This window comes from Lepidochelys kempii, chromosome 2 (genome assembly GCF_965140265.1).
Source record: "Lepidochelys kempii isolate rLepKem1 chromosome 2, rLepKem1.hap2, whole genome shotgun sequence".
Taxonomy (NCBI): Eukaryota; Metazoa; Chordata; order Testudines; family Cheloniidae; genus Lepidochelys; species Lepidochelys kempii.
Genome location: NC_133257.1, coordinates 169160576 through 169187279, shown reverse-complemented (window position 1 = coordinate 169187279; position 26704 = coordinate 169160576). Strand labels below are relative to the sequence as shown.

General features: G+C 45.4%; 1 protein-coding gene across 2 annotated transcripts in view; it reads left to right on the top strand.

Annotated features, from left to right (window-relative positions):
- Positions 1 to 1962: 1962 nt before the first annotated feature.
- UPP1 (uridine phosphorylase 1) overlaps positions 1963 to 26704 on the top strand; it is a 43000-nt gene continuing 18258 nt past the window's right edge. The window contains exons 1-3 of one of the 2 annotated variants that reach the window (XM_073332732.1): positions 1963 to 2261; positions 2617 to 2712; positions 5778 to 5845. In XM_073332732.1, coding sequence (XP_073188833.1) covers positions 5793 to 5845 — 53 coding nt within the window. In that variant the 5' untranslated portion in view covers positions 1963 to 2261; positions 2617 to 2712; positions 5778 to 5792. Of the gene's footprint in view, positions 2262 to 2283; positions 2713 to 5777; positions 5846 to 26704 lie in introns of those variants that run through there. The other variant, XM_073332731.1, reaches the window with a different exon arrangement.

Genomic DNA, 26704 nt, shown 5'->3' with positions numbered 1-26704 from the left:
CTGGGTTGCACTTTTGCAATAAAGTTTGCATACAAACTTCCCGTACACACCCTGCACGTATGAAACACATACCATGCACACCATTGTTTCCTACGCTCAATCCCATAGGCACCTAAGGCTTATGCTCTACTGCAGTCCACAAAACTCCTGGAGAACCTGTAGGCACCTAAACTTACTTGGTGCCTAAGTCTTCAGTCAAGATGTTCCCTCAGTACCTAAGGTTCTGCCTGTGCACACATGCACTTCTGCCTCCCTCTTGGGAATCAGCTGCCTATCTCCTGCATGGGCCCCAGAGCAATTCACAAACTGGGAGAAGGCAGGTGTTTGGCTGCCTACATCACATGTGGGGCCCTATCCAGTGGGCAAACACAGAGGCTGCCTACCAGATTGGATCCCATTCAAAATCTAACTGGAGGAGGAGATGGTAGTATGCCCACTTTTTAACTTTTAGCCCAGTGGTTAGAGTAGTATTTGCCAAACTGTGGGTCCCAACCCACCAGCGAGTCACAAGGAAGTTCTAGATGGGTTGTCAGGCTGGACTGACCCATCACTGGGTCCTGGCCTAGGCAAACATACGTTTGTCTTAGCCTGATGCAAAGTGAAGGCACCTTGAGATGGGGGACAGGGTGTTGGAGAGTGAGTTAGTTCCAGCACTTACCCCAGGGGAGGGAGCCTGGTTCCCTGCTTTAGGAATTGCAACCTTGTGCAGGTCACAGTGCCACTCAGGTTTGGACCAGCCACCCCTCTAACATGAAGGTGCCAGGCCAAACCTGAGTGGTGCTGTGACCCTATGCACTAAGTCACAGCACTACTCACTCAGAGTTGCCCAAGCCACCTCTCTGTTATGGTGGAGGTTGGCTGGCCCAAGCCTGAATGATGCTACAAGGCCATGCACAAGGTTGCAGGCCCCTCTGATCAGCATTTCCCATCGGCTAGATTAGGCAGCTTCCCTCCAAGCATGCTGGCTTTTGTGGATTGTTTTCCTATCTCTCCCCATTCATTGCATAAGGAACCTGAGCACCTAACACAGGTTTTGTGTACTGCAGTGCTTTTGTGACTTTTCTCGGTGCCTAAGAGGTGCTGTGATGTTCAGTGTTGCACTAAGTCCCTTTGTGGCTCAAGGTCATACTGTTTAGACACATGGTGGCACATATGCCATCAAATCTAGTTTATATACTGTATGCAAATTCTAGAAAGACATTGACAGATATGCTTACACTCATTCCATACACATACATGCTGGCTCAGAGCCTGATCCCATTGACAATACTGGTTACATGGCAAATCCCTTAATGACTTCAAAGGGACCTGAATTTGTACTATTGTATACACATACTGTGCACATTTTCACAGTACACACACATCTGCACATCCCGTTAAACATAAAATGATTCAGTGCTGTTCTAGCCATGTCTGCCCCAGCATACTAGAGAGACAAGCTGGGGGCTGTAATATCTTTTACTGGATCAATAACAGAATAACAGAAGTTGGTCCAATAAAAGATATTACCTCCCCCACCTTGTCCGAAACAAAAGTAAACACACATCCCATTGCGCGCGCACAGAGACAGTCACATACATCCAGTTCCCCCCACAGGTAACATGTCCTAATATACACAAGGCCAAATACACACAATCTGTTACACCTGGGTGATTGTATGTGTAGTGGGGTATATACAGTTTTAAACACACACTTATATACACTTGTAAACACACATGCTTCCTGTTACACAATAAATTGAATATATACCCATCGTATCACATACGTAATTAACACTCCCAAGTCCACACAGACTCGCACACTTTCTGTGACCCACAGTTACTTGCACAAGCATGGTGACCCACAGTTGCAGCATGCACAGAGAATGAAACACGCAACTGTCCTGCTTTACACACACACACACACACGACACACTCTTTGTTGCCCGCCCACACACGCGTCACAGAGACATCCTGGGAACCACCGGCTGAAACCCTCCACGCCCTGTCACTCTCTCACGTCTCCGGCCCGGCTTTTCCAGCATTGCTCAGCCTGGGCGGGAGAAACAGGCAGCTCAGCCCGACCCGCCTCTCCCCAGACACCGCCGCCGCGCCGTGCAGTGTCCCCCGCGGCGGCGGCGGCAGCCCGGTGACCGTGGGAACAGCAGCAGCAGCTGGAGAAGGCAGCGGCGACGGGGACGCAGGGAGACCGGAGCCCCCAGCCGGTCGCGACCCGAGAGGCGCCGCAGCAGCCGCCGCCGCCGGCTCCCTCACCTGCCGCAGGTGAGCGCGGGGCACGGAGGAAACCCCTTCTCCGCACGGCTCGGGCTGCGAGAGGCGGCCGGGCAAGAGCCGCCGCCGCGGCGCTGGGGCGGGGCTACGTGCCCTTCCCGGGGGCCAGGAGGAGCCCGAGCGGCGGCGGCGGCGGGGCGGTGCCAGGAAAGGGCACTGAGGGCACAGAGCAAGGTGCTTACTCACGGCACTCGGTTTCCGCAGCCAGGGAGGAGTGAAAAGGAGCCGTGCCGTTGCTAAGGGCATATGCTGCTCGCCCACCTCCTGCCGCTCCCTCGTCCCGGAGCTTGGTCCAGCAGCGGCACCCACCTCTGCCAGAGACCTGACTCCCCTGTTTCCTTCCCAGCTTGGAAACCGGCGCACTAGCTTGCGCCATTCAGATACCGTTGAGAGCCGCTGGAATTGGGCAGCCGCTGGAGTTCGGCTTCTCCTTCCCCGCAAGGTAGGTTACAGCTGGTGCAACGGAAGCCAAGCAATGCCCCCCTTTAACTGGGCGGAGAGATGCCTAGTGTGTCGGTTGCTATTGTGCCCAATATTCATCATTCCTAGTTAAAAATCCGGTACTGGAAGCCCCTTGTGGGAACTGGGATTTCATTTCTTTGTCCCTCCCCTTGCTGATGAGGAGATGAATCTTGAAACCAACAGCACTGTACTGTTCTTTTATGAAATGCCAGAATTTGTGCTGGTACTGGTAGAGAGAGCTTTATGGGGTCAGCTGTTTGGCCGGGGAGGTAGTTTTTCTTTGGAGCAAAGTATACCCGTGTTTCACAATTAGACTAACAGATCAGCTAGGGGTTCCTCATGTGAAGAAACCCATACTGAACTGTCATTATCTGAGTGATACAGAAGTAGGCATACAATATGAACGGAAAGCCTATTGCAGAAGTGCTATATAATGGAAGCAATCACTTAAGGATGAGATAAAAATATGCTCACACTGAAAATTGAGGGCTTAACCAACTCCTGTTAAGGTCAGCAGGAGTCATTCCAATGAGTTTAACAGGAGATAGAGCAGAACCTGAGAGTTAGCTCCTATTTTTAAAAAAGTACTGATAAGACATTAATCAAAGAAAGCCACAGTAAAAATTATGGGCTTTGCATAGTTGTAAAATATTAATCATCAAATCTGAACACTGATTAAAATAGGGAATCTACTTCTAGTTTTGAAATTTGCACCTGTTTTGTACTATATACTGTGTACCTTCTTCAGAAAACAATAATTTCTTAACACCTATCTAATGTAAATTGTATCATAGAAAAGGAAGATTGTTAAAACAGTTTCCATGGCTATCTTAAATGAAAATTTTTCTTTTAAGTAATGACAGGTTTCAGAGTAACAGCCGTGTTAGTCTGTATTCGCAAAAAGAAAAGGAGTACTTGTGGCAGCTTATGCTCTAATAAATTGGTTCGTCTCTAAGGTGCCACAAGTACTCCTTTTCTTTTAAGTAATATTTTCTATTTTAGTAGCTTGTATTAATCTATGCATCTAGCGATCTATAACACACTAGCGTATTGAAGTGAATATTGATTCCATTAGTAAAGAGGATTAAAGATCCAAAATTAAAAGTCCTGAAAATAATTTAAATTGTTGTAAATTTACTTCAAAAATCATTTATTCATTCATCAGTTTAGGCACTAAACAGAATGTGAAAGTCTTCTTCTCCAACTGGGATCAAATGTAGCCTAGATACATAAGTATAATATATTAGTTATACAATTATACATTCTTATTATTGGAAATAATACAATTCCAGTTCTCTCACATACTTGGATCAAAAATTGCCTAAAAGTGTAGCATGACTTTATGCAGATATTAACCCATTTAACAGTGATATCTTCCTCTGTTAAGCACTTGTAATGATGCCTGACTATAATAACAGAGGCAAGTCCATGGGGTTGGATCAGTGTAACTGGTGATGAAATTTGACCCAGTACTCTTATAGTTTACTGCAATGTCTCTATGCATTTTAATATAGTTTCTTTTGATAAAGCTGATTACCCTAAATAAAGGAAAAACCATTCCTCTAAGCATCAACACATTCCCAATACTCAATAATTTGTTATGAGCGGGGTAAAACTTGTTATAAGTTGAGTTAAAACCCCAGTTAACATAACTGTGAACATAAGCCCCCGCCTAAAACAACCTGCCCTGTGTGAACCTGCCCGGGAACTTTTGTCTGAATATTTTTATGGGTAGGTTGTGTGTGTGTGTGTAGAGAAAGAGATCACAGACAAAGTGAGGACAGATGTGTATGTGTGTGTGTGTGTCTAGAGATCACATACAAACTGAGGACAGACAGAGGGAGAGGCAAGAAAGCCAAGTAGGAGCTCCGAGCCACTAATCACAGTGTGACCCTGGGAAAAAAAGTTAGAGAGAGCACTTTGGGGTCTGGTGTTGGCTCACATAGCGTGGGGGGTGTAGACTAGGGCTTTGTCTTCACTAGTACTTCTGTTGGCAAAGTTTTTATCCCAACCGACATGTTTCACTCACAAAAGCTGAGTGCTATGTGAGTGGGAGATGCTCTCCCGCCGACAAAGCTACCACTACTCATTGGGGGTGGTTTAATTATTTCGACAGGAGAGCTCTCTCCCGCTGGCATAGAGCAGTTACACAGGAGACCTTACAGCGGCACGGCTGCAGCAGTACATCTGTGTCATTGTAAGGTCCATAGTGTAGACATAGCCTAAGAAATTGCCCCTTTCGTTCTTGGTTCCTTCCACATTCAAAGACATAGGGACTTTGCTCATTCCTTGTAAGTAAACAGGCTGCATCAAGAAAAATACTAGACAATCAATTTCTGCTTCCAACTGGAACATCCCCAGGGCCCCAAACTTTTAACTAGCCACTGGGGTCAAAAAGGGGCAACACACTTCTCTTTTCCCACATGTAAATATTCGGGCTTTTTTCATCAGATCTTGTGTGTTTCTTTCTCGGAAAAAAAATATTTTGTAATTTTGTTGCAAAATCTGACTCTTTCCTTCTATTGCAGTCATTAGGTTGAGTGTTTCTTTAAGGAAGAGATTTGACTCAATAGTGTTCACCTCCCATTTATTTGTGTACTCATTTGGGCTCAGCAATGATGCAGAACTTCCTTTACGACATTTTATAATTTGTCTTAGTCATACAGAATGTGTTTTGCATAAGAATGACAAAAAATGTCTTTGTGTAGTTCAAGTTTTGATGCAGAGATATTTAACCCGCTGGCATCAGCTGTAAAATTGTCCATTTTAATTTTGGATAAATGCATATTTTAAAAAATTGTTGAAATTTCACCATTTTTGAAGGAGCTGTATTATGTGTGGACCTTATTATTAATGTATTTATTTAATGTTTTATAGTTAAGAGTAATGACTATGTAGACTAGATGCAACATCTGCGTTACAATTAATGAAACTAATTTTAAAATGGGACTAAGCAGTGTGTAAAATTAAGCATGCATGTAGATCTTTGCAGGATCAGGGCCTTATTTTGTCACTGAAGTACCATACACTGTTTTCTTCCTTCAGGTCTAACTGTATAAAATGGCACCTGGTATAACAGCTGAGAAGAAGACTGAGGATGAACAGTCATCAAAGTAAGAACCAAAACTAATTTCAGTATCTACTTTGAAGGTATATAAATGTACCACTTTTAACTCCTCCCAAATAGCATGTTTTTCATTTCATAACCTAATGTTTTAAATAGTAAAACTCTACAGCACATATGTGGACTGCGGCCAGGTCTAAGCTCAAAACTTTCACTGCTATTGTAATATCAGTTAGGCACGTGATTTCTTTCCAACATTTTTGTCCTGGGAAAAGCCTTAGTGTGGACTCAGTTATACTGGCAAAAAAGTGCATTGGCAGGTATAGTTTTATTTAGTTCAGACACCAGCACTCTTGAAGTATAAGCTGTGTCTAATTTAGAAGGGTTTGCCAGAATAACTATACCAGTATAAAGACAGGTTTCAGAGTAGCAACCGTGTTAGTCTGTATCCGCAAAAAGAAAAGGAAGACTTGTGGCACCTGAGAGACTAACAAATTTATTTGAGCATAAGCTTTCGTGAGCTACAATGAAGTGAGCTGTAGCTCACGAAAGCTGTTGCTCAAATAAATTTGTTAGTCTCTCAGGTGCCACAAGTCCTCCTTTTCTTTATACCAGTATACTTATACTGGAAAATCGAGTGTAGACTGTGCATGAAACCCTGACTCAACTGAAGTCAATGAGAGCTTTACCATTGACTTGAATGGTGCCAGAATTTCATCCCATGTATTTTGGAATTTTGAACAAATATTTCAATCCAATTATCTCATTCTTTCTTTAGATTTGTGTTGGTATAAGAAACTGAGTGTCAAAGATTAATGGTTAGCCCTCAGATATTTTTTATTTACTTAGCTGGCACCTAAAATGTGGGAGGCACTTCACACAGATGCAAGAGGAAAAGTTCTCTGCTCTGAAGAGCTTACCATGTAATGCTTCAGTGCTGCAAAAACTTTACTATCGTAAACTCATGGCACTACTTGCTGAAGTAAAGTTAATCACGTACGTAAGTGTTTGCAAGATTGGAGCCCAAGGCCCTAGGTGTCTGTGGGTGCAGGGGTCCATCTGTATGCATCTGATTAAAGGGTGTGGCCCTATAAGGACAAAATGCAGACAGAAGGAGGGAGGGACACAGTATTAAAGCCAATCATGAAGACAGTGGTGTTGAAACATGCCTTGTGAATTTGACAATATTTGTGGATTTATATATATTAGGATTGTTGATTAATCACAGTTAACTCATGTGAGTAACTCAAAAAAATTAATCGTGATTAAAAAAATTAATCGCAATTAATCACAGTTTTAATCCCACTGTTAAACAATAGAATACCAATTGAAATTTATTAAATATTTTGGATGTCTTTCTACATTTTCATATATATATTGTATACTGTGTTGTAATTGAAATCAAAGTGTATATTATTATTACAAATATTTGCACTGTAAAAATGATAAATGAAAGAAATAGTATTTTTCAAAACTATTTAAATAAATGGTATTATATTATTGTTAACCGTGTGATTAATCTCATAATTAATTTTATTAATCACGATTATTGCGGGATTAATTGCACTGTTAAATTATAATAGAATGCCATTTATTTTTGGATATTTTCTACATTATCAGATATCTTGATTTCAATTACAACACATGCCAAAGCATGAAGGGGCATACGAATGTTTAGCACATCTGGCATGTAAATACCTTGCAATGCCGGCTACAAAAGTGCCATATAAATGCCTGTTGTCACTTTCTGGTGACAGTCTAAATAAGAAGAGGGCAACATTATTGCCTGTAAATGTAAACAAACTTGTTTGTCTTAGCGATTGGCTGAACAAGAAGTAGGACTGAGTGGACTTGTAGGCTCTGAAGTTTTACATTGTTTTGTTTTTAAGTGCAGTTATGTAACAAAACAAAAATCTACATTTGTAAATTGCACGTTCATGACACAGGTTGTACTACAGTACTTGTATGAGGTGAATTGAAAAATACTATTTCTTTTGTTTATCATTTTTACAGTGCAAATATTTAAAATAAAAAATAATACACACATTTTTATTTCAATTACAACACAAAATACAATATATATAAAAATTTAGAAAAGCATCCAAAATATTTAATAAATTTCAATTGGTATTCTATTAACACTGCGATTAAAACTGCAATTAATTGCGATTATTTTTTTAATCGTGATTAATATTTTTGAGTTAAGCGCGTGAGTTAACTGTGATTAATCAAAAGCCCTAACATATATCTAGAGAGAGAGAGAGAGAGATTAGTGTATTACAGTTTACTTCATTGTGTCTTGGGTTGCGCTTTTATCACGAAGGGGCTGGTGTCCAAATAAAAAGAAAATGTTTTCTGCACGTGCTAAAACAAACTGTTGAATGATTCTAAAACACATCCTGTTTGAATCTTGCAGTGACTCCAGCAAATATCACCATAGTCAAGTAATTGCTCTGTATTATTGGTACAAAGAGGTTAAGTCCCATGTAATCTGGCAGAAATACTTCTGAGTAATACTGTGGAGTATTGGTCTGGGGACACTGATTGTCCAAAGCCACAATCTGCAGAGCCAGCTGGGCCTTTCTGATGATGTCATAGCTGATCATCAGCACTCTCTGGGGCATGGCTGCAACCTCATCATCCCTACACCAAGTGTGTTAAATACGGGGAGGGATAATAGGAGAACAAAGGTAACCCAAGTACTTTCTGAGGACAGTTAGAACCAGTGAGATGTGGGGAGAGCGCATGGCTAAACTGTCCAAAATGCCAATCTGCTTTTTCAGCCATTGTCTCTTGTTAAAGCCAAATGAAAAACTGTTGCTTAATGAACATTTAGTTTTTCTAAAAGACAGTGAATTGATTTTGAAAGGGTGATTTGTCACATTGTGTGGGATGGGTCAGTTTAAAACAGTGGTGTAGGAGTAAAAAAAGAAGTAGGTAAACTAACCTAAACTAAACTCCATATTCCCCAAATGAGAAGTGGGCAACTCGGTTTACCCTTGACTACACTACTGGTTAAAATCTCCTTCAGCTCCCTTCCACAACCTCACAGATCTGACTCTCTGCAGAGAGGATGGGAGGGGGAGAAGGGGACTACATAGCCCAGGGAATCTTAGAGAGAAATTGTTAGGAAAAAATTAAACTATTCATATATTCAAATTGTTAGGGGAAAAATGTTTATAACATTTCCCTATTTTCTCCAATTCTTTCACTGGGAACTAATTTCCCTACTGGAAGGATATGTTACATAAACCTCCATAAAACTGACTTGTTGTTTTTTTTAAAGATTAAACCTAAATTTACTAAGCCATATTCCCAACAGAAATGAGCCACTCCAGGGTATGCATTACTGAGGATATGTGTGCGCTGCAGAGACTATGTCAGCATACCCCTGTAGAGTAGACTCAGCCTACGCTGACGGAAGGGTTTTTTTTCTGTCATTGTCGGAACACCAGCTCCCTGAACAATGATAGCTACCTCAACAGAAGCATTCTTCTGTCCACATAGCTGCGTCTACACTCAATGCTATGTTGGCATAGCTACATTGGTCAGAGCTGTGGTTTTTTCATACCCGACTGACGTAACTATGTAGATATAACTTTCAAGTGTAGACAAAGCCTAAGCTATTAGTTCATGATTCTGGGTGCAGAAGGCACTGGGCCTTTGGCCTCGTGTATCATAAATAGGATTGCCAACCCTCCAGGATTGGTCTGGAGTCTCCAAGAATGAAAGATTAATCTTTAATAAAAGATTATGTCATGTAATGATATCTCCAGGAATTCGTCCAACCAAAATTGGCATCCATAATCACAAAGTACTTTGAGGGGTACACCAAGAGTCTACACCAGTTTCTGGCTAATAGTTAGAGTTTCCAACCTGCTATGGCTTCACTTTGTAAGCTGACTTTTGCAAAGTTTCCATGGCCTAATACAGAATTTGCATATATAATTTTCCTCTATCTGGTCTGCATTCAACTTAATGTGAGGGTATCAAAGTGTCAAGGATTTGATATTTTCCCATTGCTCTTGGCATATTCTAGTTCCTCAGTCAGGTTTTTCTGGATGCACCACCTCTTTTCACTAACTAGTCAGAGGAGCTGTTTCTAGACAAATGGTTTATCAGTCTTTATTTAAAAAAACAACAAGGAGTCCTTGTGGCACCTTAGAGACTAGGTGCCACAAGGACTCCTTGTTGTTTTTGCTGATACAGATGAACATGGCTACCACTCTGAAACCAGTCTTTATTTATGTCTTTTCTTCCCTTTCTGTTCTTTTTTACACTCTATTCTCTGTTTTCTCTTACTCTTCAGTATTTTTCTCCCTACTATGTTGTCTTTGATTTCCATTTCTTCCACATTGTCTCTCTTATCTCCTCTTTCAGATCCCCATTTGTGTTGTCACCAGTCTCGCCAGCCCCTACTCAAATTCTGTCATTGCTTTCCTCCCACTATGGTCTGGGTGCATGGCTCCAATGGATCCACTCTGCCTGGGATTTCCACAGGGACTGCCCCTCAAATCCTCAAGAAGGTGGGAGGGCTGGTTGAAATATAATACAGCCTCATGCCATATGAACTTTGCTGCAGTTTCTTCATGTGGCAGGAGGGTGTGATGCACATTGTACCTGCCTACCACACCCCCATCCTCACCTCCTCCCTAGCCTTGCAGGCTCCACAACCAGTTTCACTGCTTATTATGAAATTATTTTAGGCAGGGCTGGTAGCACTCCCTATTACATGTCTACACTACGAAATTAGGTTGAATTTATAGAAGTGGATTTTTTAGAAAGTGATTTTATATAGTCAATTGTGTGTGTCCCCACTGTCATAAATATAAAGGGAAGGGTAAACCCCTTTGAAATCCCTCCTGGCCAGGGGAAAGCTCCTCTCACCTGTAAAGGGTTAAGAAGCTAAAGGTAACCTCGCTGGCACCTGACCAAAATGACCAATGAGGAGACAAGATACTTTCAAAAGCTGGGAGGAGGGAGAGAAACAAAGGGTCTGTGTCTGTCTGTATGCTGCTCTTGCCAGGGACAGAACAGGAATGGAGTCTTAGAACTTTTAGTAAGTAATCTAGCTAGGTATGTGTTAGATTATGATTTCTTTAAATGGCTGAGAAAAGAATTGTGCTGAATAGAATAACTATTTCTGTCTGTGTATCTTTTTTGTAACTTAAGGTTTTGCCTAGAGGGGTTCTCTATGTTTTTGAATCTAATTACCCTGTAAGATATCTACCATCCTGATTTTACAGGGGGATTTCTTTATTTCTATTTACTTCTATTTTTTATTAAAAGTCTTCTTGTAAAACACTGAATGCTTTTTCATTGTTCTCAGATCCAAGGGTTTGGGTCTGTGGTCACCTATGCAAATTGGTGAGGCTTTTTATCCAACATTTCCCAGGAAAAGGGGGGTGCAAGTGTTGGGAGGATTGTTCATTGTTCTTAAGATCCAAGGGTCTGGGTCTGTAGTCACCTAGGCAAATTGGTGAGGCTTTTTACCAAACCTTGTCCAGGAAGTGGGGTGCAAGGTTTTGGGAAGTATTTTGGGGGGAGGGACGCGTCCAAACAGCTCTTCCCCAGTAACCAGTATTAGTTTGGTGGTGGTAGCGGCCAGTCCAAGGACAACGGGTGTAATATTTTGTACCTTGGGGAAGTTTTGACCTAAGCTGGTAAAGATAAGCTTAGGAGGTTTTTCATGCAGGTCCCCACATCTGTACCCTAGAGTTCAGAGTGGGGGAGGAACCTTGACACCCACTAAGTGCATTAAGTCGGCGGAGTGCGTCTACAGTACCGTGGCTAGCGTCGACTTTCAGAGCATTGCACTGTGGGTAGCTATCCCACAGCTCCCGCAGTCTCCACCGCCCCTTGGAATTGTAGGTTGAGCTCCCAATGCCTGATGGGGCAAAAACATTGTCGCAGGTGGTTTTGGGTACATGTCGTCAGTCGCCCCTCCCTCCGTGAAAGCAATGGCAGACAATCGTTTTGTGCCTTTTTTCCGTGCGCGCGTCATACTGCTTTCAGCAGACGGTGCAGTAGGGCTGCAAACTATTGTCATCGAACAACCACTTCCGCTTCCACTCTGCTCTCCTGGTGCTATGAATCTACCTCGCAGGTCCTCTATATGACCATCATCATCCACCGCTTCCACTGCCACTCTGCTCTCCTGGTGGTCTCACAGGTCCTCAAAATGACCTTCGTCATCCGCTGCTTCCGCTGCAACTCTGCTCGGCTGCTCTTGTCTTGCCTTACCACGGCAAGCGTGCAGCCCGCTCAGCTGTTGTGTCCTGGCAGCAGATGGTGCAGTAGGTCTGCAAAACTTGTCATCCAACTACTGCTTCCCCTGCAACTCTGCTCTCCTGCAGATGCCATACCACGGCAAGCATGGAGCCCGCTCAGATCACAGCAGCAGTTATGAGCATTGTTAACACCTCGCACATTATCATGCAGTATATGCAGAACCAGAACCTCCAGAAGCAGGCAGGGGGCGATGGCAGCGCGGTGACGAGAGTGATGAGGACATGGACATAGACTTCTCTCAAAGCATGGGCCCCAGCAATTTGGCCATCCTGGTGGCAATGGGGCAGGCTCATGCCATGGAACACCGATTCTGGGCCTGGGAAACAAGCACAGACTGGTGGGACCGCATAGTGTTGCGGGTCTGGGATGATTCCTAGTGGCTACGAAACTTTCATGGAACTTTGTGACTTGCTTTCCCTTGCCCTGAAGCACAAGAATACCAAGATGAGAGTAGCCCTCACAGTTCACAAGCAAGTGGCGATAGCCCTCTGGAAGCTTGCAATGCCAGACAGCTACCAGTCAGTCGGGAATCAGTTTGGAATGGGCAAATCTACTGTGGGGGCTGCTGTGATGCAAGTAGCCAGCGCAATCACTGAGCTGCTGCTATCAAGGGTAGTGACTCTGGGAAATGTGCAGGTCATAATGGATGGCTTTGCTGCAATGGGATTCCCTGACTGTGGTGGGGATATAGCATATACCTTTCTTGGGACCGGACCACCAAGGCAGCCAGTACATAAACCGCAAGGGGTACTTTTCAATGGTGCTGCAAGCACTGGTGGATCACAAGGAACGTTTCACCAACATCAACATGGGATGGCCAGGAAAGGTACATGACGCTCCTGTCAAGGTTCCTCCCCCACTCTGAACTCTAGGGTACAGATGTGGGGACCTGCATGAAAAACCTCCTAAGCTTATCTTTACCAGCTTAGGTCAAAACTTCCCCAAGGTACAAAATATTACCCCCGTTATCCTTGGAATGGCCGCTACCACCACCAAACTAATACTGGTTACTGGGGAAGAGCTGTTTGGACGCGTCCTTCCCCCCAAAATACTTCCCAAAACCTTGCACCCTACTTCCTGGACAAGGTTTGGTAAAAAGCCTCACCAATTCGCCTAGGTGACTACAGACCCAGACCCTTGGATCTTAAGAACAATGAACAATCCTCCCAACACTTGCACTCCCCCTTTCCTGGGAAATGTTGGATAAAAAGCCTCACCAATTTGCATAGGTGACCACAGACCCAAACCCTTGGATCTGAGAACAATGAAAAAGCATTCAGTGTTTTACAAGAAGACTTTTAATAAAAAATAGAAGTAAATAGAAATAAAGAAATCCCCCCTGTAAAATCAGGATGGTAGATATCTTACAGGGTAATTAGATTCAAAAACATAGAGAACCCCTCTAGGCAAAACCTTAAGTTACAAAAAAGATACACAGACAGAAATAGTTATTCTATTCAGCACAATTCTTTTCTCAGCCATTTAAAGAAATCATAATCTAACACATACCTAGCTAGATTACTTACTAAAAGTTCTAAGGCTCCATTCCTGTTCTGTCCCTGGCCAAGACGACTACAGACAGACCACAAACCCTTTGTTTCTCTCCCTCCTCCCAGCTTTTGAAAGTATCTTGTCTCCTCATTGGTCATTTTGGTCAGGTGCCAGCGAGGTTACCTTTAGCTTCTTAACCCTTTACAGGTGAGAGGAGCTTTCCCCTGGCCAGGAGGGATTTCAAAGGGGTTTACCCTTCCCTTTATATTTATGACACGCCCCCCAAATCTCAGCTAGGGTGAAACACTGGCTGGGATTTCTTCCTGGAGCTCTAGGAAAACAGAGTTAATAAGACACATGCATCTCTAAATATACTACCAAGTACATAAAGACTAACAATATTTTTCACATCTCAAGGACGATTTTAACCAGTTGATTCTGGGAAACTTTCACGGGAGAGTGCATCAGCCACTTTGTTAGAAGCTCCTGAGATGTGTTGGATGTCGAAATCAAAATCTTGGAGAGCTAAACTCCACCGAAGAAGTTTTCTGTTAGTTTCTTTGACGGTGTGAAGCCACTTTAGTGCAGCATGGTCGGTTTGCAGGTGGAAACGCCGTCCCCAAACATATGGGCGTAGCTTTTCCAGAGCGTAGACAATGGCATAACATTCTTTTTCAGTGACTGACCAGTTGCTTTCCCTCTCAGACAGTTTTTTGCTGAGAAACACTACAGGGTGGAATTCTTGATCAGGTCCTTTCTGCATTAAAACTGCTCCCACACCACGCTCGGATGCATCTGTGGTTACTAGGAACGGTTTGTCAAAGTCTGGGGCCCTTAGTACAGGGTCAGACATGAGTGTCGCTTTAAGCTTGTTAAAGGCCTTCTGACACCTTCCGGTCCACTGAACAGCATTTGGCTGTTTCTTTTTGGTTAGGTCTGTCAGTGGGGCAGCGATTTGGCTGTAGTGCGGTACAAATCGTCTGTAATAACCGGCCAAGCCTAAGAAGGATTGAACCTGTTTCTTTGACTTTGGGACAGGCCACTTTTGGATAGCATCCACTTTGGCCTGTAGGGGGCTGATAGTTCCTTGACCCACCTGGTGTCCAAGGTAAGTCACTCTGTTTAGGCCTATTTGACACTTCTTAGCCTTAACAGTTAGTCCTGCCTCCCTTATGCGCTCAAGGACTTTTTGTAGATGTTCCAGGTGGTCTGCCCAGGAATCCGAAAATATGGCCACATCGTCAAGGTAGGCGACTGCATATTCTCCTAATCCCGCTAGGAGACCATCTACAAGTCTTTGGAAAGTGGCGGGTGCATTTCGCAGCCCGAAAGGGAGTACATTAAATTCATACAGCCCGAGATGTGTGATGAAGGCTGACCTTTCCTTGGCAGATTCATCTAGCGGTACCTGCCAGTACCCCTTGGTTAAGTCCAAGGTAGAGATGAACTGGGCCCTTCCCAGTTTCTCTAATAGTTCATCTGTGCGTGGCATGGGATAGTTGTCTGGGCGAGTTACAGCATTTAGCTTACGGTAGTCCACGCAAAAACGTATTTCCCCATCTGGTTTGGGAACTAGAACCACTGGAGATGCCCATGCACTTTCAGAGGGGCGGATTACACCCATCTGTAACATATCCTGGATCTCCCGTTCTATAGCAGTTTTAGCTTGAGGAGACACCCGGTAAGGGTGGACCCTAATTGGGTGAGCATTACCTGTGTCAATGGAGTGGTATGCCCGTTCAGTCAGTCCTGGGGTGGCTGAGAACGTTGGCGCGTAGCTAGTGCACAGCTCCTGGATCTGCTGTCGCTGCATACGCCCAAGGGTCATGGAGAGGTTCACCTCTTCCACACCACCAGCACATTTCCCTTCGTAGTAAACACCTTCAGGCCACTCAGCGTCGTCTCCTCCCTGGGCTGTAAACTGACAAACCTTTAATTCTCTGGAATAAAAGGGCTTTAGAGAATTAATATGGTACACCTTAGGCTTTCGGTTGGAGGTGGGGAATGCTATGAGATAATTAACAGCTCCCAGGCGCTCCTGGACCACGAATGGCCCTTCCCACGATGCTTCCATTTTATGGGCCTGGAGCGCCTTTAAGACCATGACCTGGTCTCCTACTTTGAAGGAACGCTCTCTGGCATGTTTATCATACCAGGCTTTTTGCTCTTTTTGAGCATCCTGTAAGTTTTCTCTAGCAAGGGCTAAAGAGGTTCGGAGGGTGTTTTGTAGGTTGGTTACAAAGTCCAGAATGTTAGTTCCTGGAGAAGGTGTAAATCCCTCCCATTGCTGCTTCACCAACTGCAATGGCCCCTTAACCTCACGGCCATATACAAGTTCAAATGGGGAAAACCCTAAACTGGGATGTGGTACAGCTCTGTAGGCAAAGAGCAACTGCTGCAATACTAGGTCCCAATCATTGGAGTGCTCATTTACGAATTTACGTATCATGGCCCCCAAAGTTCCATTAAACTTCTCCACCATGCCATTTGTTTGATGATGGTAAGGAGTGGCAACCAAGTGATTTACCCCATGAGCTTCCCAAAGGTTTTTCATAGTTCCTGCCAGGAAATTAGTCCCTGCATCTGTGAGGATGTCGGAGGGCCAACCTACCCTGGCAAAAATGTCTGCTAGTGCCTGGCACACACTTTTAGCCCTGGTGTTGCTTAGAGCTACTGCTTCCGGCCATCGGGTGGCAAAATCCATGAAAGTCAGTATGTACTGCTTTCCTCTGGGTGTCTTTTTCGGAAAAGGACCCAGAATATCCACAGCTACTCGCTGAAATGGAACTTCAATGATGGGGAGTGGCTGGAGAGGAGCTTTGACCTGGTCTTGGGGTTTTCCCACTCTTTGGCACACCTCACAAGACTGGACATAGGTAGAAACATCCTTGCCCATTCCCTCCCAGTGGAATGACCCCCCCAAACGGTCTTTGGTCCTGTTCACCCCAGCATGGCCACTAGGGTGATCATGGGCTAAGCTCAAGAGCTTGGCCCGGTATTTAGTTGGAACTACCAACTGTCTCTGAGGATGCCAGTCTTCCTGGTGTCCCCCAGAAAGAGTTTCCTTGTATAAAAGTCCTCTTTCTACAACAAACCTGGATCGATTAGAAGAGCTGAGAGGCGGTGGGTTGCTCCGTGCCGCCGTCCAAGCTCTCTGGAGGCTTTCATCTGCTTCCTGTTCGGTCTGGAACTGTTCCCTTGATGCTGGAGACATCAGTTCCTCATGGGATTGTGGACCTAGGCTTGGTCCCTCTGGAAGCGATATAGGGGATGGAGCTGTTTCTGTTGACTGTGAACCGCTCTCCGCTGGTGCACTATGTTGGGATTCAGGCTCCGGCTGAGCCTCTTGTGTAGGGTTATCGGCTGCTGCCAGTTCAGGTTCGGTGGGGCCCTCTGGTGTTGAGGTTGCAAGTACTGGATTCAGTGCTGACACGGGGTCTGGTGTTGGTTGTTCGGCTGGTTCCGGTTCTGGGACTGGTTCCGTCTGGGTCTCTGGGACTGGATCCACTACTGCTGTTGCAGACATTGGCCTGGGGTCCAGGTCCATCACCTCTGACTGGGTCCTGATAGAAGTTTCCGGAACAGAGCTAGGCCTCACGGCTTGTTTAGCCTGGTTGCGGGTGACCATTCCCACCCTCTTGGCCTGCTTCACATGATTGGCCAAGTCTTCCCCCAACAGCATGGGGATGGGATAATCATCATAGACTGCAAAAGTCCACATTCCTGACCAGCCCTTGTACTGGACAGGCAACTTGGCTGTAGGCAAATTGAAAGAGTTGGACTTGAAGGGTTGAATCGTCACTTGGATCTCTGGGTTGATTAAATTGGGGTCCACTAAGGAAGCATGGATAGCTGACACTTGTGCTCCGGTGTCCCTCCACGCGGTGACCTTCTTCCTGCCCACACTCACAGTTTCCCTCCGCTCCAAGGGTATCTGGGAGGTATCTGGGCCTGTGGACCTCTGGTGTGATTCCGGTGCAATGAACTGTAATCTGTTGGGGTTCTTGGGGCAGTTGGCCTTTACATGCCCCAGCTCGTTACACTTAAAACATCGTCCAGCTGACGGGTCACTGGGACGAGGAGGGTTGCTGGAGAACGGGGTGGTGGGACGATAAGGGGTCTGGAGGGTTCTTTGGGAGGTAGGTGGGGCTTTGGGCGGCCCCCGGTAATAGGGTGTGGTCTGGGGTGGTCCCTTCTGGTCTCCGCTCCAACTGCGACCAGTTTTCTTCTTCTCTGCCACCTCCACCCATCTGGCTCCAATCTCTCCTGCCTCGATTACAGTTTTGGGTTTCCCATCTAGGATGTATCTTTCTATTTCCTCAGGAACACCCTCTAAGAATTGTTCCATTTGCATTAGGAAGGGCAAATTTACTGGAGATTCAACACTTGCTCCTGATATCCAGGCATCCCAATGTTTCACAATGTGGTAGGCATGTCGGGTAAATGACATGTCTGGTTTCCACCTTAGGGCTCTGAACCTCCGACGAGACTGCTCGGGTGTTATCCCCATTCTGACTCTCGCCTTGGATTTAAACAGTTCATACTTGTTCATGTGTTCTTTAGGCATTTCAGCTGCCACCTCAGCTAAGGGTCCACTGAGCTGCGGCCTCAGCTCTACCATGTATTGGTCAGTAGAGATGTTGTACCCAAGGCAGGCCCTTTCGAAGTTTTCTAAGAAGGCCTCAGTATCATCACCTGCCTTGTAGGTGGGGAACTTTCTGGGATGGGAAGTGGTACTTGGAGAAGGATTACTAGGGTTTGTTGGGATATTCTGCTGAGCCTTTATCTTCTCCATCTCCTCCACATATTTCCTCTCTTTTTTCCTTCTCCTCCAGTTCTTTGTCCCTTGCTTCCATAGCTCTCCTGTGAGCAGCCGCTTGGTGTTGTTCTGCCTCTCTTGCTTGTTCCTTCTTCAGTCGCATGAGTTCTATCTGTCTTTCATATTCCCTTTATCTTTCCGCAGCCTGAAATCTGGCTAATTCCAGCGTTAGTCGAGCCGTGGATTTTGTCATTCTAACCTCTCTGTTTTTAACTAACTTTACACCCGAGGTTTAGAAATAAACAAAACTTGGCTGTAAAATTTTGCTGTGCTGGAATAGAATACCTATTTGCTGATAGTGATTGTCAGCCTACAGAAAAAGACAATTCCCTTGTCTCTGCTCTGGGCCCAAATCAAAGCAAAAAACCTCCAACTACTTGGAAACCTGCTTACCAGCAGCCCAACGGAAAAAAAATTCCTTTTCAAACCTGTGCTCCTTGTAAAACAAAAAAAAAAAAATCAAAATCCTAAAAAAAAAAACCCTGCCACTTTTGTCTCCAGGCAAATGGGTAGAGCACACACCCCCTATTTACTTTTAGGAAGAAAAGAAAAAAAAAACAAACCTCTGGGTTGGAAGACTGTGAATTTCCCTGCAGGAGTTAAGTACCCTGCCTCCAGGCAAATGAAACCTGCAATTCACAAGATAATCCCCTTTTGTCTCTGCTTGGCCACAAAGCAGAGAGAAACCAAGCTGCTTTCAGTTTCAAAGCTGCCTTCTGGACTTCCTAAAAATTCCTTTTTAAAATCTGTATTTCTAGTTCAAAAAATCTCAACTGGATCTCAAAATGATTTCAGGTTAATCCCACCGCTGCGCCACCATGTCAAGGTTCCTCCCCCACTCTGAACTCTAGGGTACAGATGTGGGGACCTGCATGAAAAACCTCCTAAGCTTATCTTTACCAGCTTAGGTCAAAACTTCCCCAAGGTACAAAATATTACCCCCGTTATCCTTGGAATGGCCGCTACCACCACCAAACTAATACTGGTTACTGGGGAAGAGCTGTTTGGACGCGTCCTTCCCCCCAAAATACTTCCCAAAACCTTGCACCCTACTTCCTGGACAAGGTTTGGTAAAAAGCCTCACCAATTCGCCTAGGTGACTACAGACCCAGACCCTTGGATCTTAAGAACAATGAACAATCCTCCCAACACTTGCACTCCCCCTTTCCTGGGAAATGTTGGATAAAAAGCCTCACCAATTTGCATAGGTGACCACAGACCCAAACCCTTGGATCTGAGAACAATGAAAAAGCATTCAGTGTTTTACAAGAAGACTTTTAATAAAAAATAGAAGTAAATAGAAATAAAGAAATCCCCCCTGTAAAATCAGGATGGTAGATATCTTACAGGGTAATTAGATTCAAAAACATAGAGAACCCCTCTAGGCAAAACCTTAAGTTACAAAAAAGATACACAGACAGAAATAGTTATTCTATTCAGCACAATTCTTTTCTCAGCCATTTAAAGAAATCATAATCTAACACATACCTAGCTAGATTACTTACTAAAAGTTCTAAGGCTCCATTCCTGTTCTGTCCCTGGCCAAGACGACTACAGACAGACCACAAACCCTTTGTTTCTCTCCCTCCTCCCAGCTTTTGAAAGTATCTTGTCTCCTCATTGGTCATTTTGGTCAGGTGCCAGCGAGGTTACCTTTAGCTTCTTAACCCTTTACAGGTGAGAGGAGCTTTCCCCTGGCCAGGAGGGATTTCAAAGGGGTTTACCCTTCCCTTTATATTTATGACAGCTCCCATCTTCAGGAACTCTGGTCTATCTGAACAGCTGCAGCAAGGGACTTACTTTCCAGACCAGAAAATAACGGTTAGGGATGTTGAAATGCCTATAGTTATCCTTGGGGACCCAGCCTACCCCTTAATGACCTGGCCCATGAAACCATATACAGGCACCGTGGACAGTAGTCAGGAACTGTTCAGCTACACCCTGAGCAAGTGCAGAATGGTGGTAGAATGTGCATTTGGACGTTTAAAAGCTCGCTGGCAAAGTTTACTGAGTCGATTAGACCTCAGAGAAACCAATATTCCCATTGTTATTACTGCTTGCTGTGTGCTACACAATATCTGTGAGAGTAAGGGGGAGACGTTTATGGCGGGGTGGGAAGTTGAGGCAAATCCCCTGGCCGCTGATTACGCGCAGCCAGACACCAGGGCGATTATAAAAGCACAGCAGGGCGCGGTGCGCATCAGAGTAGCTTTGAAAACCAGTTTCATGACTGGCCAGGCTACTGTGTGACACTTCTGTTTGTTTCTCCTTGATGAAAACCCTCCCCCTTGGTTCACTCTACTTCCCTGTAAGCCAACCGCCATCCCCTCCCCCCTTCGATCATTGCTTGCAGAGGCAATAAAGTCATTGTTGTTTCAAATTCATGCATTCTTTATTAATTCATCACACAATTAGGGGAATAACTGCCAAGGTAGCCTGGGAGGGGTAGGGGAGGAGGGAAGCACCGGGTGGGGTGGGGGAGGAGGGAAGGACAAAGCCACACTGCACTTCAAAACTTCTTGAATGCCAATCTTCTTTTGCTTGGGCAGTCCTCTGGGGTGGAGTGGTTGGGTGCCTGGAGCGCCCCCCTCGCTTTCTTGGGCGTCTGGGTGAGGAGGCTGTGGAATCTAGGGAGGAGGGTGGTTGATTACATAGGGGCTGCAGTGGCGGTCTGTGCCTTTCCTGCACCGCAACCATACGCCGGAGCATATCAGTTTGATCCTCCAGTAGCATCAGCCTTGCATCCTGCCTCCTCTCATCACGGTGCCAACACCTCTCCTGTTGCTCCAGCCATCTATCCTTCGCGCACCCCTCCTGTCCTCGCGTTCATTTTGTGCTTTCCTGGACTCTGACATTGTCTGCCTCCATGCATTCTGCTGGGTTCTTTCAGTGTGGGAGGACTGCGTGAGCTCAGAGAACATTTGATTGTGAGTGCGTTTTTTTCATCATCTTATCTGCGCTAGCCTCTGGGATGGAGATGCTAGTGGCAGCGTTGAAACATTTGCAGCTGCGGGAGCAAAAAAGGGAGAGTAAAATTGAAAAAGACACACTGGCCATTTAAAAGGAGGGGCTGATGTTTTCGGGTTAATGTGCAGCACAAACCCAGCTAAAGCCTCCACACACCCGATTCTCTGGGATGAGTGCTTCACCCCTCCCGCCACCACGTGGCTAACAACAGGGATGATTTCTTTTGAGCCACAGGCAAACAGCTCAGCAGGAACAGCCACCTCTGAATGTCCCCTTAATAAAATTCCCCTATTTCAACCAGGTGACCATGAATGATATCAGTCTCCTGAGGATAACACAGAGAGATAAAGAACGGGTGTTGCTTGAATGCCAGCAAACACCTGGACCACACGCTACCATGCTTTCTTATGCAATGATTCCAGACTACATGCTACCGGCCTGCTGTGGTAAAGTGTCCTACCATGGAGGACGCAATAAGGCTGCCCTCCCCAGAAACCTTTTGCAAGGTTGTCACGGTTCCTCCCCCACTCTGAACTCTAGGGTACAGATGTGGGGACCTGCATGAAAAACCTCCTAAGCTTATCTTTACCAGCTTAGGTCAAAACTTCCCCAAGGTACAAAATATTACCCCCGTTATCCTTGGACTGGCCGCTACCACCACCAAACTAATACTGGTTACTGGGGAAGAGCTGTTTGGACGCGTCCTTCCCCCCAAAATACTTCCCAAAACCTTGCACCCCACTTCCTGGACAAGGTTTGGTAAAAAGCCTCACCAATTTGCCTAGGTGACTACAGACCCAGACCCTTGGATCTTAAGAACAATGAACAATCCTCCCAACACTTGCACCCCCCCTTTCCTGGGAAATGTTGGATAAAAAGCCTCACCAATTTGCATAGGTGACCACAGACCCAAACCCTTGGATCTGAGAACAATGAAAAAGCATTCAGTGTTTTACAAGAAGACTTTTAATAAAAAATAGAAGTAAATAGAAATAAAGAAATCCCCCCTGTAAAATCAGGATGGTAGATATCTTACAGGGTAATTAGATTCAAAAACATAGAGAACCCCTCTAGGCAAAACCTTAAGTTACAAAAAAGATACACAGACAGAAATAGTTATTCTATTCAGCACAATTCTTTTCTCAGCCAATTAAAGGAATCATAATCTAACACATACCTAGCTAGATTACTTACTAAAAGTTCTAAGACTCCATTCCTGTTCTGTCCCTGGCCAAGACGACTACAGACAGACACAGACCCTTTGTTTCTCTCCCTCCTCCCAGCTTTTGAAAGTATCTTGTCTCCTCATTGGTCATTTTGGTCAGGTGCCAGCGAGGTTACCTTTAGCTTCTTAACCCTTTACAGGTGAGAGGAGCTTTCCCCTGGCCAGGAGGGATTTCAAAGGGGTTACCCTTCCCTTTATATTTATGACAAAGGTCTTTGGGAGTACCTCCAGGAGAGGTTCATTGAGATGTCCCTGGAGGATTTCTGCTCCATCCCCAGACATGTTAACAGACTTTTCCACTAGCTGTACTGGGCACGAATGCATCCCAAGTCTTCAGGGCAAATTAATCATTTAAACACGCTTGCTTTTAAACCGTGTATTATATTTACAAAGGTACACTTACTCGCCTTCTTCACCTTCAAGGTCCGGGAGCCCGGGCTGGGAGGGTATTAGCTCCAGGGTGATAAACAGTTCCTGGCTGTTGGGGAGAACCATTTCTCTGCTTGCCTGGTGTGCGCTATCTTTAACCTCCCCCTTCTCCTCATTGTCCTTGTCCCCAGAATCCTCATCCCTGTTGCGTGAGACTCCCTTGCAGGAGTCCACGTACAGGTGTGGGGTAGTTGTAGGGGCACCCCCTAGAATTGCATGCATCTCATCATAGAAGCGGCATGTCTGGGGCTCTGACCCCGAGCAGGCGTTTGCCTCTTGGGTTTTTTGGTAGGCTTGCCTGAGCTCCTTAAGTTTCATGCAGCACTGCTGTGGGTCCCTGTTATAGCCTCTGTCCTTCATGCCCTTGGAGATTTTTTCAAATATTTTGGCATTTCGTCTTTTGGAACAGAGTTCTGATAGCACGGATTCATCTCCCCATACAGCGATCAGATCCAGTACCTCCCATTCAGTCCATGCTGGAGCTCTTTTGTGATTCTGGGACTCCATGATCACCTCTGCTGATGAGATCTGCACGGTCACCTGTGCTGATCAGCTTGCCATGGTGGCCAAACAGGAAATGAAATCCAAAAGTTTGCGTGGCTTTTCCTGGATGCACTGGCCAGTGCATCCGAGTTGAGAGTGCTGTCCATAGCAGTCACAATGGAGCACCGTGGGATAGCTCCCGGAGGCCAATACTGTCGAACTGCGTGCACACTACCCCAAATTTGACCCGGCGATGTCGATTTCAGCGCTAATCCCCTCATCGGGGAGGAGTACAGAAATCGATTTTAAGAGCCCATTAAGTTGACAAAAATGGCTTTGACGGGTGCAGGGTTAAATCTATCTAACACTACTAAATTCAACCTAAACTCATAGTGTAGACCAGGACTAAGATTGCCTAACACGAGCCATTATAAGATCCCATTTTCAGCTCCTTATAACTTTCAAACTTCAGCCATTAGGGCTGAAATTTTCCATGCAGGCTGGTAGGGAAAATACACTGGTTTGCAATGTTAACATTCTTCCAACTTCTTCTTTGAGAAGCTTTAGCACCTCCATGCTTTGGAGCAGGGGCTTGAAATTTTGCATGAGGAGGTCTGGGTGTCAGGGATGTACCTTTGGTCCCCTAAAAATATGCTCAAATTTGACAAAGTTGTAAGTCTTTGAAACTTCATAGTTCACATATGCTCAGTAGAATGTCATAGAATTTTGCTGCTAAATTCTCCAAAGATTCTGTGCTCACTGAGCATGCTCCATCCCCTCACAGCTCATACACGTGTCTGGACTGGGCATGCACCATCCCCACATGGCTGGGCACCTGAATTGAAAGCAGGGAGCCTGTCTCTTGTGCTTTCAATGACTCGCAACCCCCATATCAGGTGTCCAGGCAGTGTGAAGGAGGAAGCCACATAACTTGAATGCAGAGAGGTTGGAGAGCAGAATCAGGGAGGACTGGGAGGGGAAGGAAAGGAATAGATTGGATCAAGAAGCTTGGTGAGACTGGTACTAAAATTAGAGGAAAGAGAGAAACTGTCACAGAGTTCAGTGCAGGAGGACTGGGAAGGAGAGAGAAAGTGAAGACTGAGACTGGTTGGGTCAGGAGACTGGGAGCTGGGGAAGAGGATGTGATGGGGAGGCTTGAATTTATTGGGCAAGGTGACTGGGAGCTAGCTTGGAGGGGAGATGGGGACTGGTTGTTCTCAGAGACTGGAGTGGGAACTAGTGACAGAAACAGCGCGGGATGGGGGAAGCCATCCCAATGAGTGGAAAGAATAGTAAATATGGCAGGCGACCAGCTTGGCTTAATGGTGAAATCCTAGCGGATCTTAAACATAAAAAAGAAGCTTACAAGAAGTGGAAGGTTGGACATATGACCAGGGAAGAGTATAAAAATATTGCTCGGGCATGTAGGAATGATATCAGGAGGGCCAAATCGCACCTGGAGCTGCAGCTAGCAAGAGATGTTAAGAGTAACAAGAAGGGTTTCTTCAGGTATGTTGGCAACAAGAAGAAAGCCAAGGAAAGTGTGGGCCCCTTACTGAATGAGGGAGGCAACCTAGTGACAGAGGATGTGGAAAAAGCTAATGTACTCAATGCTTTTTTTGCCTCTGTTTTCACTAACAAGGTCAGCTCCCAGACTGCTGCGCTGGGCATCACACAATGGGGAAGAGATGGCCAGCCCTCTGTGGAGATAGAGGTGGTTAGGGACTATTTAGAAAAGCTGGACGTGCACAAGTCCATGGGGCTGGACGAGTTGCATCCGAGAGTGCTGAAGAAATTGGCGGCTGTGATTGCAGAGCCATTGGCCATTATCTTTGAAAACTCGTGGCGAACCAGGGAAGTCCCGGATGACTGGAAAAAGGCTAATGTAGTGCCAATCTTTAAAAAAGGGAAGAAGGAGGATCCTGGGAACTACAGGCCAGTCAGCCTCACCTCAGTCCCTGGAAAAATCATGGAGCAGGTCCTCAAAGAATCAATCCTGAAGCACTTGCATGAGAGGAAAGTGATCAGGAACAGCCAGCATGGATTCACCAAGGGAAGGTCATGCCTGACTAATCTAATTGCCTTTTATGATGAGATTACTGGTTCTGTGGATGAAGGGAAAGCAGGTGATGTATTGTTTCTTGACTTTAGCAAAGCTTTTGACACTGTCTCCCACAGTATTCTTGTCAGCAAGTTAAGGAAGTATGGGCTGGATGAATGCACTATAAGGTGGGTAGAAAGCTGGCTAGATTGTCGGGCTCAACTGGTAGTGATCAATGGCTCCATGTCTAGTTGGCAGCCGGTATCAAGTGGAGTGCCCCAAGGGTCGGTCCTGGGGCCGGTTTTGTTCAATATCTTCATAAATGATCTGGAGGATGGTGTGGATTGCATTCTCAGCAAATTTGCGGATGATACTAAACTGGGAGGAGTGGTAGATACGCTGGAGGGGAGAGATAGGATACAGAAGGACCTAGACAAATTGGAGGATTGGGCCAAAAGAAATCTGATGAGGTTCAATAAGGATAAGTGCAGGGTCCTGCACTTAGGACGGAAGAACCCAATGCACAGCTACAGACTAGGGACCGAATGGCTAGGCAGCAGTTCTGTGGAAAAGGACCTAGGGGTGACAGTGGACGAGAAGCTGGATATGAGTCAGCAGTGTGCCCTTGTTGCCAAGAAGGCCAATGGCATTTTGGGATGTATAAGTAGGGGCATAGCGAGCAGATCGAGGGACGTGATCGTTCCCCTCTATTCGACATTGGTGAGGCCTCATCTGGAGTACTGTGTCCAGTTTTGGGCCCCACACTACAAGAAGGATGTGGATAAATTGGAGAGAGTCCAGCGAAGGGCAACAAAAATGATTAGGGGTCTAGAACACATGACTTATGAGGAGAGGCTGAGGGAGCTGGGATTGTTTAGCCTGCAGAAGAGAAGAATGAGGGGGGATTTGATAGCTGCTTTCAACTACCTGAAAGGGGGTTCCAAAGAGGATGGCTCTAGACTGTTCTCAATGGTAGCAGATGACAGAACGAGGAGTAATGGTCTCAAGTTGCAGGGGGGGAGGTTTAGATTGGATATTAGGAAAAACTTTTTCACTAAGAGGGTGGTGAAACACTGGAATGCGTTACCTAGGGAGGTGGTAGAATCTCCTTCCTTAGAGGTTTTTAAGGTCAGGCTTGACAAAGCCCTGGCTGGGATGATTT